Consider the following 13,639-nt stretch of genomic DNA (forward strand, 5'->3'; position numbering starts at 1 on the left):
GGGAACAAAATACCCATGGAAGGAGTTACAGAGACAAAGTTTTGAGCTAAGACGAAAGGATGGACTATCCAGAGACTACGCCACCCGGGGATCCATCGCATCATCAGCCACCAAACCTAGATACTATTGCATATGCCTGCAAGATTTTGCTGAATGGACCCTGATATAGCTATCTCATATGAGGCTATTCCAGTGCCTGGCAAATAGAGAAGTGGATGCTCACAGTCATCTATAGGATGGAGCACAGGGCCCCCAATGGAGGAGCTAGAGAAAGNACCCAAGGAGCTAAAGGGGTCTGCAACCCTGTAGGTGGAACAACAATATGCACTAGCCAGTACCCCCAGAGCTTGTGTCTCTTGCTGCATATGTAGCAGAAGATGGCCTAGTTGGCCATCATTGGTAAGAGAGGCCCCTAGGTATTGCAAACTTTATATGACCCAGAACAGGGGAATACCAGGGCCAAGAATTGGGAGTGGGTGGGTAGGCGAGCAGGGCAGGGGAAGGGTAAAGGGAACATTCGGGGATAGCATTTGAAATGTAAATAAAGAAAATATCTAATGAAAAAAATAAAAAAAATAAAAATAATAAAAAAAGAAATTCATGTAAGAAGTTCAAGAAACCAAACCTCAGGAAAAATTTAAAAAATAATGCTGAATATTAAACATATGTGGCAAAGGATATACATTTTAAAATCAGACAGATGTTTAAAAAGTCTACAGAAGTAAACAGGTGAAGATAACAATGCTTTTCCTCAGAAGCAATGCACAAAAGGGATCACATAGGAGTAAAACCTTTAGTGTGAAAGCACAACCACATTGTCAATCTTTAATGTGCCAACTGACAATATTTCTCAAAATTAAAAATGGAAAACTTAAGCCATGAAAAATGGAAACACCTACCATCAGAAAAGTGATGTTTTTAGCAATGCTAAAGGAAGTACTTGAAGTGGAAGGAAAATAGGACCCAAAGAAAATCTGAATACAACCACGAATATAAAACATTAATAATGCTAGTCACACTAAGGTGATACATGCACACATGTGTGAGCATATACACAAAATCTACAGTTACAACGATTATCATTAAAATTGTTTAAATCTCCTTAAAATATGGTAGAACACTTACAAATAATTAAAACATAATATGCTTGTAAGATAAGAACAAAATGCGAGCTGGAGGAGAAATGGAAGTTACACTATACATGAAGTGAAATATATTTCACGGAGATCCTAACTAATTATAGCTAATCAGTCAACAAAGTAGTTGAAACATCATTGGAAAAATGCTTGATTAATCTAAATTAATGCAAACCAAAATGAATTTAACAGTAAATATATTGTTTATTTTCAAAATTGGCCACTTGCTTATTGACATTAATCACACCAAGGAAGAAGAGTCTAAATGTCCCAAGTAAAAGGGAGTCTGTCAAGGCTGGATAAAGGAAAGTAAGATATAAAATATAAACAATAGTAAATAACTTAATCTCTAAAATTATGGAAATTGGAACACATTAATACCATTAATCCAATAAAAACTGAAGTGCTTAATAGCTTACAAGCAATGCTTAAAAGTGGATCAGAAGTGCTGCCTTCCCACTAGTCACTTAATGTATCAATAAATAAGAGGACAGTTTTGAAATTAGGCAGTTGTTAAGGCTGACCAAGTTCTAACAATTTACTGAAAGCAAATTAAATTTTAAAGTGTCAATATATTCTTGCATGTGTTCTCTGCATGGCCAATTACAAGTTATTTAAATTCAAGCAGGTCACACATTTTCTGACAATTTAATCAGCAGGATCTTACAGGCCAGTTGTGCCTCCCACTGATGCCATGTGGTCACATTATTCATTATATTTCAGCTAAGTGGCTTTTTTCATGCAAACACACTTAAAACAGCAGTGTAGAATTTAAAGACCGAAAAATGAAAGGTCAGAGGCTCCAGGCGAGACAGAAAGCAGTATGCTCTAACTTTGAAACAAAATTTATAGCAGCATTTTATAAATGCCTTTGAGTTACTAAATAATTTAGCCTTTTAACAATAATATAATAAATATTAGTATTTACTGTCTGAACAATTGAAATCAGATAGGACACTAACATTTAATCATGAAAATAAAGGATGCTTGCAGGTCTTTTGGGATGTTCAAAGTAATTCTTTGTTAAATGTTTGAAGGAAAAGTTAATGTTCAACTGTGGTGGATTTTTATCAACTTCAGGTCATATCAATTCGTCTCAGTCTTTTGTAACAGGCTGGAACTAATGTATAACACTGTTCAAGGGCAAATTAAGGTTTCCCATGATATGTCTTAAAGGAAATCTTGATGGTTGTTGACTCTTCAATTATTTATCAATTACATTTCAATTTTGAGTATGTGGGGCAGGGTGAAAGATGTAGGTGGATTTTTTTTTTTTGCTGGAGAAACTATTAATTTCATGTGTGAGATAAAGTGGTGACCCTTGGAGATAATGTATTTCTAGAACCATCCATATCTTAAAAATCAAGATCATTTCTCATAAGTAAAACTTTTAAATGTCCACACATAACCTCTGTATGGGCAGTTATTTTATCTGCTCCTTTGCTGTAATGCTTGTGTTCATTTAAAGACTAAATGCACCTTCCTTGCTTTAGTCCATTCTTCTCATTACATTCTTTTTAGCATTAAGATTGTGTGAGTGTGTGTGTGTGTGTGTGTGTGTGTGTAGAGGTGACAACTCTTGAGCTGTCAGTTATTTCCATCCCTTGTGTGGGTTTTAGGGATCAAATTCAGGTCATCATTCTTGCACTGTAAGTGCTCTTTACCGGCTGAACCACTTCATTGCTCACCCCTGGTTATTAATCCCCAAGCTTGGACTTCCACCAACAATTGTTTTAACAAGGACGGACACACACACACACACACACACACACACAATTTTACTCTATCAGGAAGGTAAATAATCGAAAATCGAAGTAAGTCTTGCTCTGAGATGTGAATTTTGTTTGGTGATAGGAAATGAATAGCAGTTTGAATTAAATGAGAAAAGTCCCTAAGCACAAAGTGTAAGAAATATGCCCCCACTCACTTCTTGGTTCAGGATCCCCTTGCTTCTGATACACACGATCTGTACAGCACACAGGGTAATCTTAAATCACATGAACTCCATGTCTTCTAAAAAGCAGTCCTGCTGTTTAATGGCTCATGCCAAATCAAGCACATTGTTTACAGCGTGGGACACAAAGAGCTCAGATAATGGAGAAGACAGGGACAAAGAGGGGACAGAATGTGAAATGGTAGCAAAAGCCTGGGATCCAAGATAAGTTGTTATCTTCAAATTACTGCTTAGCTGTGTCACGACTTTCTGGTATGTCATTTTCTCTTTAACTTTCATTTGTACTGTATAAACAATGCAGATGTTATATAAATGGCAGCTAAAGACCTTTCTATTTCTAGCCCAAGGATTCACTAATTCTAGGAATGCCTTGATTTCTGACACTATCTCAAGAGAATAAGGCTTCATAACCTCTTTTAGTAATAGGGTTAGTTCCCACTTCAAAGTGTACACTCAGATGTTATATTATTTGATTCTAAAAATATTATTCATAGACATCAGAGTGAGTATCTTTGTTTTGAGTTGACAGGCAAAGAAAATTGAGGTCCAGAGACTGACTCTGATCAATTAATGCTTTGATGTCTCAATGTGCATTGAAAATATGTCCTTAAAGTGTTCCTTTTAGAACTTTTCTACTGGGTGACACAATAATTTACATTTTACAGTAATGATGAAGATGTTGAGGCAGAAAGAAATTAACTTACTGGCCTGTTGTCTTAATTAGGGTTTCTATTGCTGTGATGAAACACCATGACCAAAAAGCAAATTAAAGAGGAAAGGGTTTCTTTGGCTTACACTTCTGTTCATCACTGAAAGAAGTCAGGACAGCAACTCAAACAGTGCAGGAACCTGGGGGCAGAAGCTAATTTAGAGGCCATGGAGGGGTGCTGCTTATTGCCTTGCTCCTCATAGCTTGCTCAGTCTGCTTTATGGGTCCATAATGGCTGGGTCCTCCTCCATCAATCAGTAACTAAGAAAATGAGTTACAGGTCTGCCTACAAGCTCATTGTATGGAAGCATTTATAAAACTGAGGTTACCTTATCTCAGATGACTTTAGCTTGTGTCCAGTTGACATAAAACCATTCAGCACACTTGCTATAATGAAAATGACAATAAGCAAAAGGTTTTAAAGTACTGCAAATGAAAATTGTCATATATGACAAAGGTGAATGCCGTATTGCCTTTGGGAATAGAAGTTAAGTATACAAGAAGCATATTAAGTTAATAATCATACATACTTTGGGCAGGCAGATATCTGGCAATATCATAAACATAAATTATAAACTTGTCTTTTGGCATCGCCATCTCTACTAGTTTCCTAAAACCAAGAAGCTGGACTCATTGCCATAGATAGGTTCTACTCTCTGAAATGCAAGAGGTAGAAAAGTAGTCGCCTGAGCAGAGGTTTATTATCCCCATATGTTAAGAGTGGACATTTAAAAGGTGTTATCCTAGAGAATTATATTTAAGTGGTGTATTTTCGATTCAGGATTTTATTTTAAAGGTTATAAATAACATCCTTTCTCCTTCCTCCAAACACTGACATATACCTACCCCTCCTTGCTCTCTTTCAAATTCATGGCCCCTTTTCCCATTCATTGTTGGTAGCATACACAAAGAACTGTGGGCAACTAAGGAATGCTGAGAGCAGGAAAGTTGTCTTCCTTAGGGAAGAGCAATACCAAGTGGTCCGTCCTGAAAAGATACTTACATGTACACACACACACACACACACACACACACACACACACACACACACACTCACAGAGAGAGAGCAAGCTAGAGAGAGGGGGCGGAGATTTTAATCTTCCCAAATGAAATGTGTAGCCAAGGTTCAGAACAAATGTTCTCAGTCCTGATTGACCATGAAATCACTGTAGGGCTTCTAAGAAATGAGCAAAGTGTTCAACTTCCAGAAAATTTAGTAGGAATTGGTAGTGTGTATAACCTAGACTTTTGAGAAATGATACAATTAAATTTACAACTACCTATTCTTTTATTTGTTGGAGATGTAGTCATACTATGTAGCCTTAGTTGCCCTGGAACTATCGAGACCAAGCCAGCCTCGAACTCAAAGAGATACATCTGCCTCTGCCTCCAGAATGCTAGGATTAATGGCCTCAAGTAATGTTACTGTTCATTCATGATGGAAAATCATGAATATACTTATGACTAAGATGTCCTTTGTACTTTACCACATATTCTAAGTAACACTGGGAATTTACACAATCCTAAATATAGTCTCTTCCTATTAAAAAGGAAAATAGAGCTGGGGATGTAGCTCAGTGGTAGGGAACTTGTAAAGAGGATCTAGGACATTGAAATCAACTCCATCACTGTAAAGCCATTTAGTAAACTAAGTCTTATTAAGGCATAGATTCTCAAACTTTAGAATGTACCAACACAGCAAAATATTCTATAGGGTTTTTAAAAGACTGCCTCTCTCCTCTCATCTACCAGATCTTTAATGAGGCTGTTTTTTTCCTCTTCTCTTTGTCTAGTAAAGGTAGGAGGCCAATGCCTATAGTCAATACACTGCCACAACTATAAGGTCTCTCTGTCTCTCTCTTTAACTCTCTGTCTCTGTCTCTCTCACTCTCTCTCTCTCTCTCTCTCTCTCTCTCACACACACACACACACACACACACTTCTTTCCTTTCTTCTCCTTCTCCCATTCCTTCTCCTCTCCTCTGCTCCTCCCTCCCCTCCTCTCCTCTTCTGTCTTTTCTCTTTCTTTTCTTCAGCTTCCTGAGCAATGGGATTACAAGTATTTACAACTACTACACTTGGCTTAGTAATAATATGCTTTCATGGCAAGTTTCATGTGTAATACTGATACTGCCATTTGGAGCAGTATACTTGGAAAGACACTGAATTCATTAGCTCTATGTTTCAGGTTCCCCTCTGAAACCTATCAAAAGCTGATCTAAATGGGACTTAGTTACAGAGTACAGCCAATTTCAAATAATCATTCCAGAACTGTTTATTGAGCACTGACATATCTATCATTTACATTCTCTCCAGTTTGACAAAGATGCTACTTACATGTCAAATTCAGGTGTAAATGTACACTAAGGCTTGTCAAACATATTAAGATAGTTGAGATCTAATTCTCTCACAATAAAAAACATATACGTTAAGATGTTTTCAAGTGTGGGTGATGAAGATAAAACAAATGAACTAAGGGCAGGTAGATTGTGCCGAACGAACCCTTACAGATGTTGAAGTAATCACATCTATGAGGGCTAAAGCAGACTCGATGTACCACAGAGACTGACAAAATTTTTTGGCAGCAGATTCTTCCCATGTCTTCCATGTCAAGCACTCCTTTCACAATACCCAGCCTTAGGCTCCCAATTCCACCTCAACCCTATTCCTGGGAGGTTGATATTATCCATGTGAATCTCTTCTCCGGTCAAACTTTACTTGGGCTTGTTATATTTCAGATATTTTCGTAGAATGAGGCATTTGAGTTACTGAATTTAGATAAGGTCATGCTGAAGGATTTGGTGATACAATTCATGGTTTATGTATTTCAAGGAATTTTCATGAAAAGTACCTCCAAGGAATACCAAATAGTGGGAAATCAGAAATATAGAAAATTGTTGAAGATTGGTCTGTTGCTATGTATTGTAATGCTAAATTCTGTATCCCAAGGTCTATTTGCCTCAAGTGAATGTTCACAAATACCAGTTTTTGTTGTGCAAACCCTGCTCCTTAATTTAAAATTGCCTCTAGCAAGGCAAAAGAATGGTAGGTGTGGCTTCTGTAGAGTGGAGGAAGAAGGCACCAAGGGGTAAATCAAGGATGCATAGCCCTGAGGGCCAGTCTGTAGGGAGTAGGAGATGGCCAGGCAGAACAGGGCAAGTGATATCTCAGTATTACAGATGGTGAAGTAGACCAAATAGTCCAGCTGTAGTTCTACAAAGCTTATTACAAATATAAAGATTTGGAATAATTTATTTGGGAACTAAATGATCTAAGGTGGGGTGGAAAAGCCCAAATAACATTTCCCACAACAGTAGATGGTAAATAACTGTTTTGAATGCACATGGCAATGTGGGGAGTTGACTATTCCTCATATGCTCTCCATTTTTGGAAGCAGGTAAGATAATTTAGTTTTTAGGTGGTAATGTGAACAATGAATGCCATCATTCTATGCAACAGAGAAAGTAGTGAAAATCCTCCTAGAGTTCAGCTCCATAGGTGAGTTGAGCCTGATCTTGTAGAGATCACTTAGTATCTTCAATTGCAGTTAAATAAGAATATCTTGCCCTGCCTCTCTTCAGTCTCTAAAAGCAAATTGTTATAGCACATAACAAGTACACTTTCAATTAGTATTAATGATTTTTGAATAGCCAAATAATGATTATGAGTGTGAAAAATTACACTATGAAATCCTCCCATGAAAAAATAGTATGAGTTAATATAGCTTCAAAAATATTTATTCATGCATTTCTGAGTGCACATGTTCATGCACCATATGTACACAAAAACCCATAGACATTTAAAAGGGGGGTTGGATGCCCTGGAACTAGAGTTACAGACAGTTTTAAGCCACCATGTGGGTGTTGGGAACTGAACCCAGGTCTTCTGCAAAGGCGCACAGTACTCTTAACTCTGAGTCATCTCTCTAGGCCCTATTAGAATTTTTAAATGGGACTCTTTTTCAGTTTATCTCAAAATCATTAGCAACACACATTATTAATCCATAGGAAGCTGGCAAGCTTACTTCTGTCAGTCTATCATTTCGTTTTGCTTTCTCCCAATACCACAGATGCTCCTTCCTGAGAATTTCCTAAAATCCACATCTCTTCTCAAGAGTTACTCATTCCTTATTCTCCACGTGGCATTTGTAAGCAATCAATTAACCAGGTAAAATAGCCTAGTCCATAATGTTACCTAAAATGGTTCACAGACAACCAGACAGCTTTAAGCAGTAAGACACATGAAGAAATGGAGAATTATCATCAGCCTTTTTATACAACGGGGGAAAGTGCAACAAGGTGTTTTAAGTACCTGAGTATATATGTTCAATCAAATGATACCATCACATGCTTAGGCTATTGGTTTAGGAATACAGTCTAAGAGGTATATTTTCATTACATTGATAAAAGAATGAACAAATGAAAATAAAACTTAGAATCCATTAATGTAGCTTTTAATTTAAAAAATTGTGTGCATGCAATGGAATATGTGTGGAGGTCAGAGGACAATTTGCAGGAGCTGGATCTTTACATCCACCATGTGGGTCACAGGCACTGAACTCAGGTCGCCAGGCTTGGTGGCAAGTGCCTATATCTACTACGCTATCTTACCTGCCTCATCAATGTTTTAAAAATATTTTTTGAGATGTGATCTCATAATGTATCTTCAGCTGGCCTGGAACTCGCAGCTGCGTCTCCTGAGTGCTGAGATTAAAGGTATGTGTGACCATGTCCAGTATATCTTTATTTCAAAATTATGTGTGTGTCTGTGTGTATCTATACACATGAGTTCAGGTACCCTGTGGGAACCAGGAAAGGTCACTGAATCCCCAGGAGGCAGATTTACAGGATGTTGTGAGGTAACTGATGTGCTGCTGAGACACAAAGGCAGGTCCTCTTGTAACAGTAGTATGAACTCTTTACTTTACAGCCCTGATATTAATATTTTTAAAAGGTAAGTCTGATACGGTTGCAACATAAAAGAATGAACAGCTAGTTGTGGAGCTAAGTGGTAGTAATAAATCTAACAATTATTATTCAAGTTAAAAGATCAGAAACTATTTAATTCATACCAACAGAGAACACATTTTTTATGGCATAAATACTTTAGTCCATCAAATCCCTTCTATGGATATCTAGGGTATCCCAATACAAACTCTGGATTAATGTTGCAGAATTTTCCTATTTATGTAATAAATTGTCCATTAAAAGGTCTTAAAAATTAATGAAGTCGGACTGCTGAGATGGCTCAGTGGGTAAGAGCACCTGACTGCTCTTCCGAAGGTCCGGAGTTCAAATCCCAGCAACCACATGGTGGCTCATAACCATCCGTAACAAGATCTGATGCCCTCTTCTGGAGTGTCTGAAGACAGCTACAGTGTACTTACATATAATAAATAAATAAATCTTAAAAAAAAAGGAATAGCCAGTTTTAAAAAAAAAATTAATGAAGTCATCATTAAATTACTGGCTAAAAACTATAATAATTTAAACTTTACAGTGGATGAAAACCGAGTAAATATTTACTGTGTTTCTCTTTACATAATGTTCTGGCTTGACTGAATCTCCTATAGGCTCACATATTTGAAACTTTGATCACCAGTTGGGAAGGTTATGGTACAGGTCACTGTACTCTGTGGGAGGAATTATTTCACCAGCAACAGGCATTGAGAGTGTACTATTTTGCTACACTTCCAGCTGGCTCTCTCTGCTTCATGTGTACCATGGACAGAATGATCTCTTGGCTTCCTGATCCTGCTATCATGCCTCCCTGCTTCTGGTCATGGTGCTTAATCACAGCAACAGAGAAGTAAGTAATGGAGAAGATGGTACTAGAGAGTGAGCTGTTGAATCAGGCAGCAAAGCTGGAGGAGTTAAGCCATCCAAGCCCTCTGAAAGTAGGCCCCAACATCCCACACACAGCTACAGGATTTGCTTCTTTGTATGCCCTGTGAGCTTTCAGTCTCTCTGTAGTCCCAGTATTTCCTCACTATGTCCCCATTCCTCCCTTCTAAAATGATAATGCATAACCTGTGCCACTGTATGTTGGAAGTATATTATTTGCTTTTAGATTTTATCAGTGGCTAGAGATTGTCTTGAGTCTCACAAGAGATGCTGGACTTTGAAATTTCAAATAGTATTGAGACTGAGAAAGATAATGGGCACCTTTAACATCAGAGTACATACATTTTGCATTATGATACAGCCATAAGCCTATGGAAGCCAGGGAGAGGAATGTGGTGGTCTGAACGAGAAATTTTTCCGTAGACTCATGCAGTTGAATAATTGTTTCCCAGTTGGTGGTGCCTTATGGAGAAGGTATGGAGATATGCAAATTTACTAAATGAAATATGTCACTGGGATGGGCTTTGAAAGCTTCTAGGTCTGTCACACTTACAGCCTGTTCTTTCTGCTTTGTGTGTGCAATTAAACATGTACCAGCTCAGCTTCTTGTTCTTGATGCCACACCTCCCCACCATGACAGAGCCCTCATTTCCCTGGAACCATAAGCCAAAATACTTTCTTTCTTCCATAAGCCACTTTTGAGCATGGTTATTTATCATAGAAACAGAAAAAATAACTAACGTGCATGACAACCCCCCTCCCCCACAAATCATAGAAAATGAGCTGGGCATGGTGGTATATACTTAGAGACCAAGGCTAGAGGCTCACTGAGTTTCAGGCTACTCTGGGCTATATATTTCTGCCCTGTCTCTAAAATAAACAAGCAAAACAACGACAACAACAAAACAAAACTGCAGCTAAACACATGGCTCAGGAGTTAAGAGCACTGGCTGGTCTTCTAGAAGAGATGGGTTTGAATCCTAGCATCCATATGTTGGCTCCCAATTGTCTATAGCTCTAGTTCCTGGGGAATCCAATGTCCTCTTCTGGTCTCTGTGGGCACACAGAGTAAGTACACAATTAAACTTGCAGGCAAAACAACCATACATACAAAATAAAAATAATTTTCAAAAATCCCATGGAAACTATATATATATATATATATATATATATATATATATATATATATATATATTCTATCTTTTGATACTTAAAATAAGATGCTCTGGGTTATGTGAACATATTAAATGAATGTGCTTTCCCTGTTGTTATTTTTACAAAATCAAATTTCATCACAGACAATAATTGAAAGTTACTTTCAATAAGTAAAAACAAAGCCTTTATTCTATACATTATTCTGACAAAATTACTTTACTTAGCATTACTTTGGTGCTAGATGTTTGCTCTAATATTTGAGGAAGATGTATAATATACAGAAAACTAATACTAGCTTTGCCAAAGACATCTACAAAAATATGTCCCTCACACTTTTACACACAATATATAGAACTATAAAATCTGCCAATGTGGAAATTCCCTGGAATTTCTCAATGAACTGTGAAATACACAAGGCAAAAGAAAGCATCATATATAAATGATGTCCAAACATTGTCATGTATGATGTTTTTGTAACTAGAATACAACTTATCTATATATACACACACAAATGATGTTTCAGAAATATGTGGAGAAAACAGAAGCACCAGTTATTTAAGTTACACTTGATCACGAAGACGAGCAAGCCTCTGTGACAGTTCATCCTAGAGAAAGCCAAATTTACAAATTATCAAAGGCTGTAACAAATATTACCCACAAAATTTTAATCCTCTCACTGTAAATACAATTTAAAAGTCTTATGAAATTTATATAAATGTTAGGCAGTTAGTTTTTTAAAATATCTCAAAAGAAACTGAACTTAGAGCAGAATGAAGGTTAGCAAAACAATGTAAGAAATGAAATGTGCATGCAAATTGAAAATACCCACCATTACAGAGCTAATGTCTTCTCATATTTTCTTCATTTTTAATGATGTATCATAGTAGAAAAATACTCTTCATAAAAAGGTGAATATGTTTTCTTGTATGCAAATATATATGCTGCACATAAATATACATCTCCTAAATTTTAATTTAAATAGAAATCAGGTACATGAATTAAAATAAAATTCGATCTCTACCTGCTCTGCAGAAGCAACACTTGCACCAACAGACCCTGTCTGACCCTGGGGTAGCTCCATATTGAGATCGAGGCTAAATAAAGATAAAATTAAAAAAATCAGAACCAATGAATGTTAATATAGACATTTTATAATAATCATATAGACACTGCAAACTTGAGCACCATAACCTTTTGTTTTAAGTAAAAATAAAACCATGTTTACATGTAAATAGAACTTGAATGTCTTCAAAATGATTTTGGATATGTGACTGATGATTTTTAAGCATTTTCTTTGAGCTAAAGAAGCTTAAGGATCCAGATTAGTTTAGTCTTCAGTTCCTGAATTCTCTTAGTAGAACCAAGAATTTCTCTTTTTTGATTAAAAATTTTTTGGATTTTTTTCATTCTATTTATTTTTTATTTAGCTTCATTATTTTTAAATCCAAAGTATAATTTTCCATTTATTGAAAATAGATTCCTCTTTCATATAGTATGTCTTGATTATAGTTTTCCCTCCTAGTTCTTCCCCACCTTTTCTCCCCTCTGGATCTACTCCCTTTCTGTCTCTCATTAGAAAATAATTGGCCTGCAGGGCGTGGTGGCGCACATCTTTAATCCCAGTACTCGGGAGGCAGAGACAGGCGGATTTCTGAGTTTGAAGACTATAAAGTGAGTTCCAGGACAGCCAGGGCTATACAGAGAAACCCTGTCTCGGAAAAAAAAAAAAAAATCGGCGGCTTCTAAGACTTAAAAAGTAAATATAACCAAATAACCTATACTAAAATGAAGCATGAACCATCACATGGAGGTTGGACAAGGCAACCCAGCAGAAGGAAAGGAGCCACAAGATCAGGCAGAAGTATTAGAGACCCGCTTGTTTATACACTCAAAAGTCCCATGACAATACTAAGCTGAAAGCTGTAACACATCCTCAGGACATTGTGCAGATTGTGTAGGCCTTATGCTTGTTGCTTCGGCCTTTGTGAGCTCATATGAGCCTTGCTCAGTTGATTCAGGGGACCCTGAAGAACCAAGGATTTCATTCAACTACACAATGTTTTTTTTTTTTTTTTTTTAAAAAAAAAACTTAATGCAGTTATCCCAAGTTCATATCACCCCAGTGAATGAGCTAGAATATGTGTAGATCTAGGGCTGTTGTTTGTTCACCTGTAAGTTCCATGACCTTAATCTCTACTGCAGTATTCTTCTAGGATATAAACTACTTTTTTCTGTTTGTCTCTAAAATAGTGTGTATTCTAGCATGAAAACTATACAAGTAAAACAGTAATTTTAAATGGCATTAAGGGATGCTACTGGCAGATTTTTTTTTAGAAAGGCAAACATACCCTATACTAAAATTTCATTATGAAAATTGTTAACTCAAACAACTAGATATCTAAAAGTCCTTCATGCTGGAAATCAATGTTTCTGTATCAGTGGTTCTACCTGCTTCTCTTGCTTCAGTTACTGATCAATTAATTTTTCAATACTGTTCTCATTTTCCCAAGAAACAGCTAGCAATATCTAGAGACATATATAGCTGTCACAACTGGGAGAAATGGTGCTAAGTCCTTACCTCTGGACCATCTCCAAGTATTTCATAACATCACCCGCTGAATGAATCTAGCTCCAGAGACTTGCTGGAGATGATGCCATTATGGTTTGAAAATTCACATTTGCGTGTGTGTGTGTGTGTGTGTGTGTGTGTGTGTGTGAGAGAGAGAGAGAGAGAGAGAGAGAGAGAGAGAGAGAGAGAGAGAGAGAGAGAATGACTAGAAAAGGGAGGTAACTGTTAAAAGACCTTGAAACAGTATCTCTATAAAATGTCAAAACTCCAAGC

The 13,639-nt window shown here is 36.9% G+C and overlaps 1 protein-coding gene across 3 annotated transcripts in view; it reads right to left on the reverse strand.

The window, feature by feature from the left end:
* Positions 1 to 9,193: 9,193 nt before the first annotated feature.
* Positions 9,194 to 13,639, reverse strand: part of LOC110313895 (charged multivesicular body protein 1b-2) — a 40,082-nt gene continuing 35,636 nt past the window's right edge. The window contains exons 7-9 of one of the 3 annotated variants that reach the window (XR_003843049.1): positions 11,819 to 11,891; positions 11,305 to 11,402; positions 9,194 to 10,695 (exon numbers count right to left, since the gene is read on the reverse strand). Coding sequence is in view for 2 of the 3 variants with exons in the window: in XM_029534502.1 (XP_029390362.1) it covers positions 11,358 to 11,402; positions 11,819 to 11,891 (118 nt within the window). In the remaining variant the exon portion in view is untranslated. Of the gene's footprint in view, positions 10,696 to 10,872; positions 11,403 to 11,818; positions 11,892 to 13,639 lie in introns of those variants that run through there. The other 2 variants (XM_029534502.1, XM_021188342.2) reach the window with 2 other exon arrangements.

The sequence above is a fragment of the Mus pahari genome, chromosome X, assembly GCF_900095145.1.
Source record: "Mus pahari chromosome X, PAHARI_EIJ_v1.1, whole genome shotgun sequence".
NCBI classification, from domain to species: domain Eukaryota; kingdom Metazoa; phylum Chordata; class Mammalia; order Rodentia; family Muridae; genus Mus; species Mus pahari.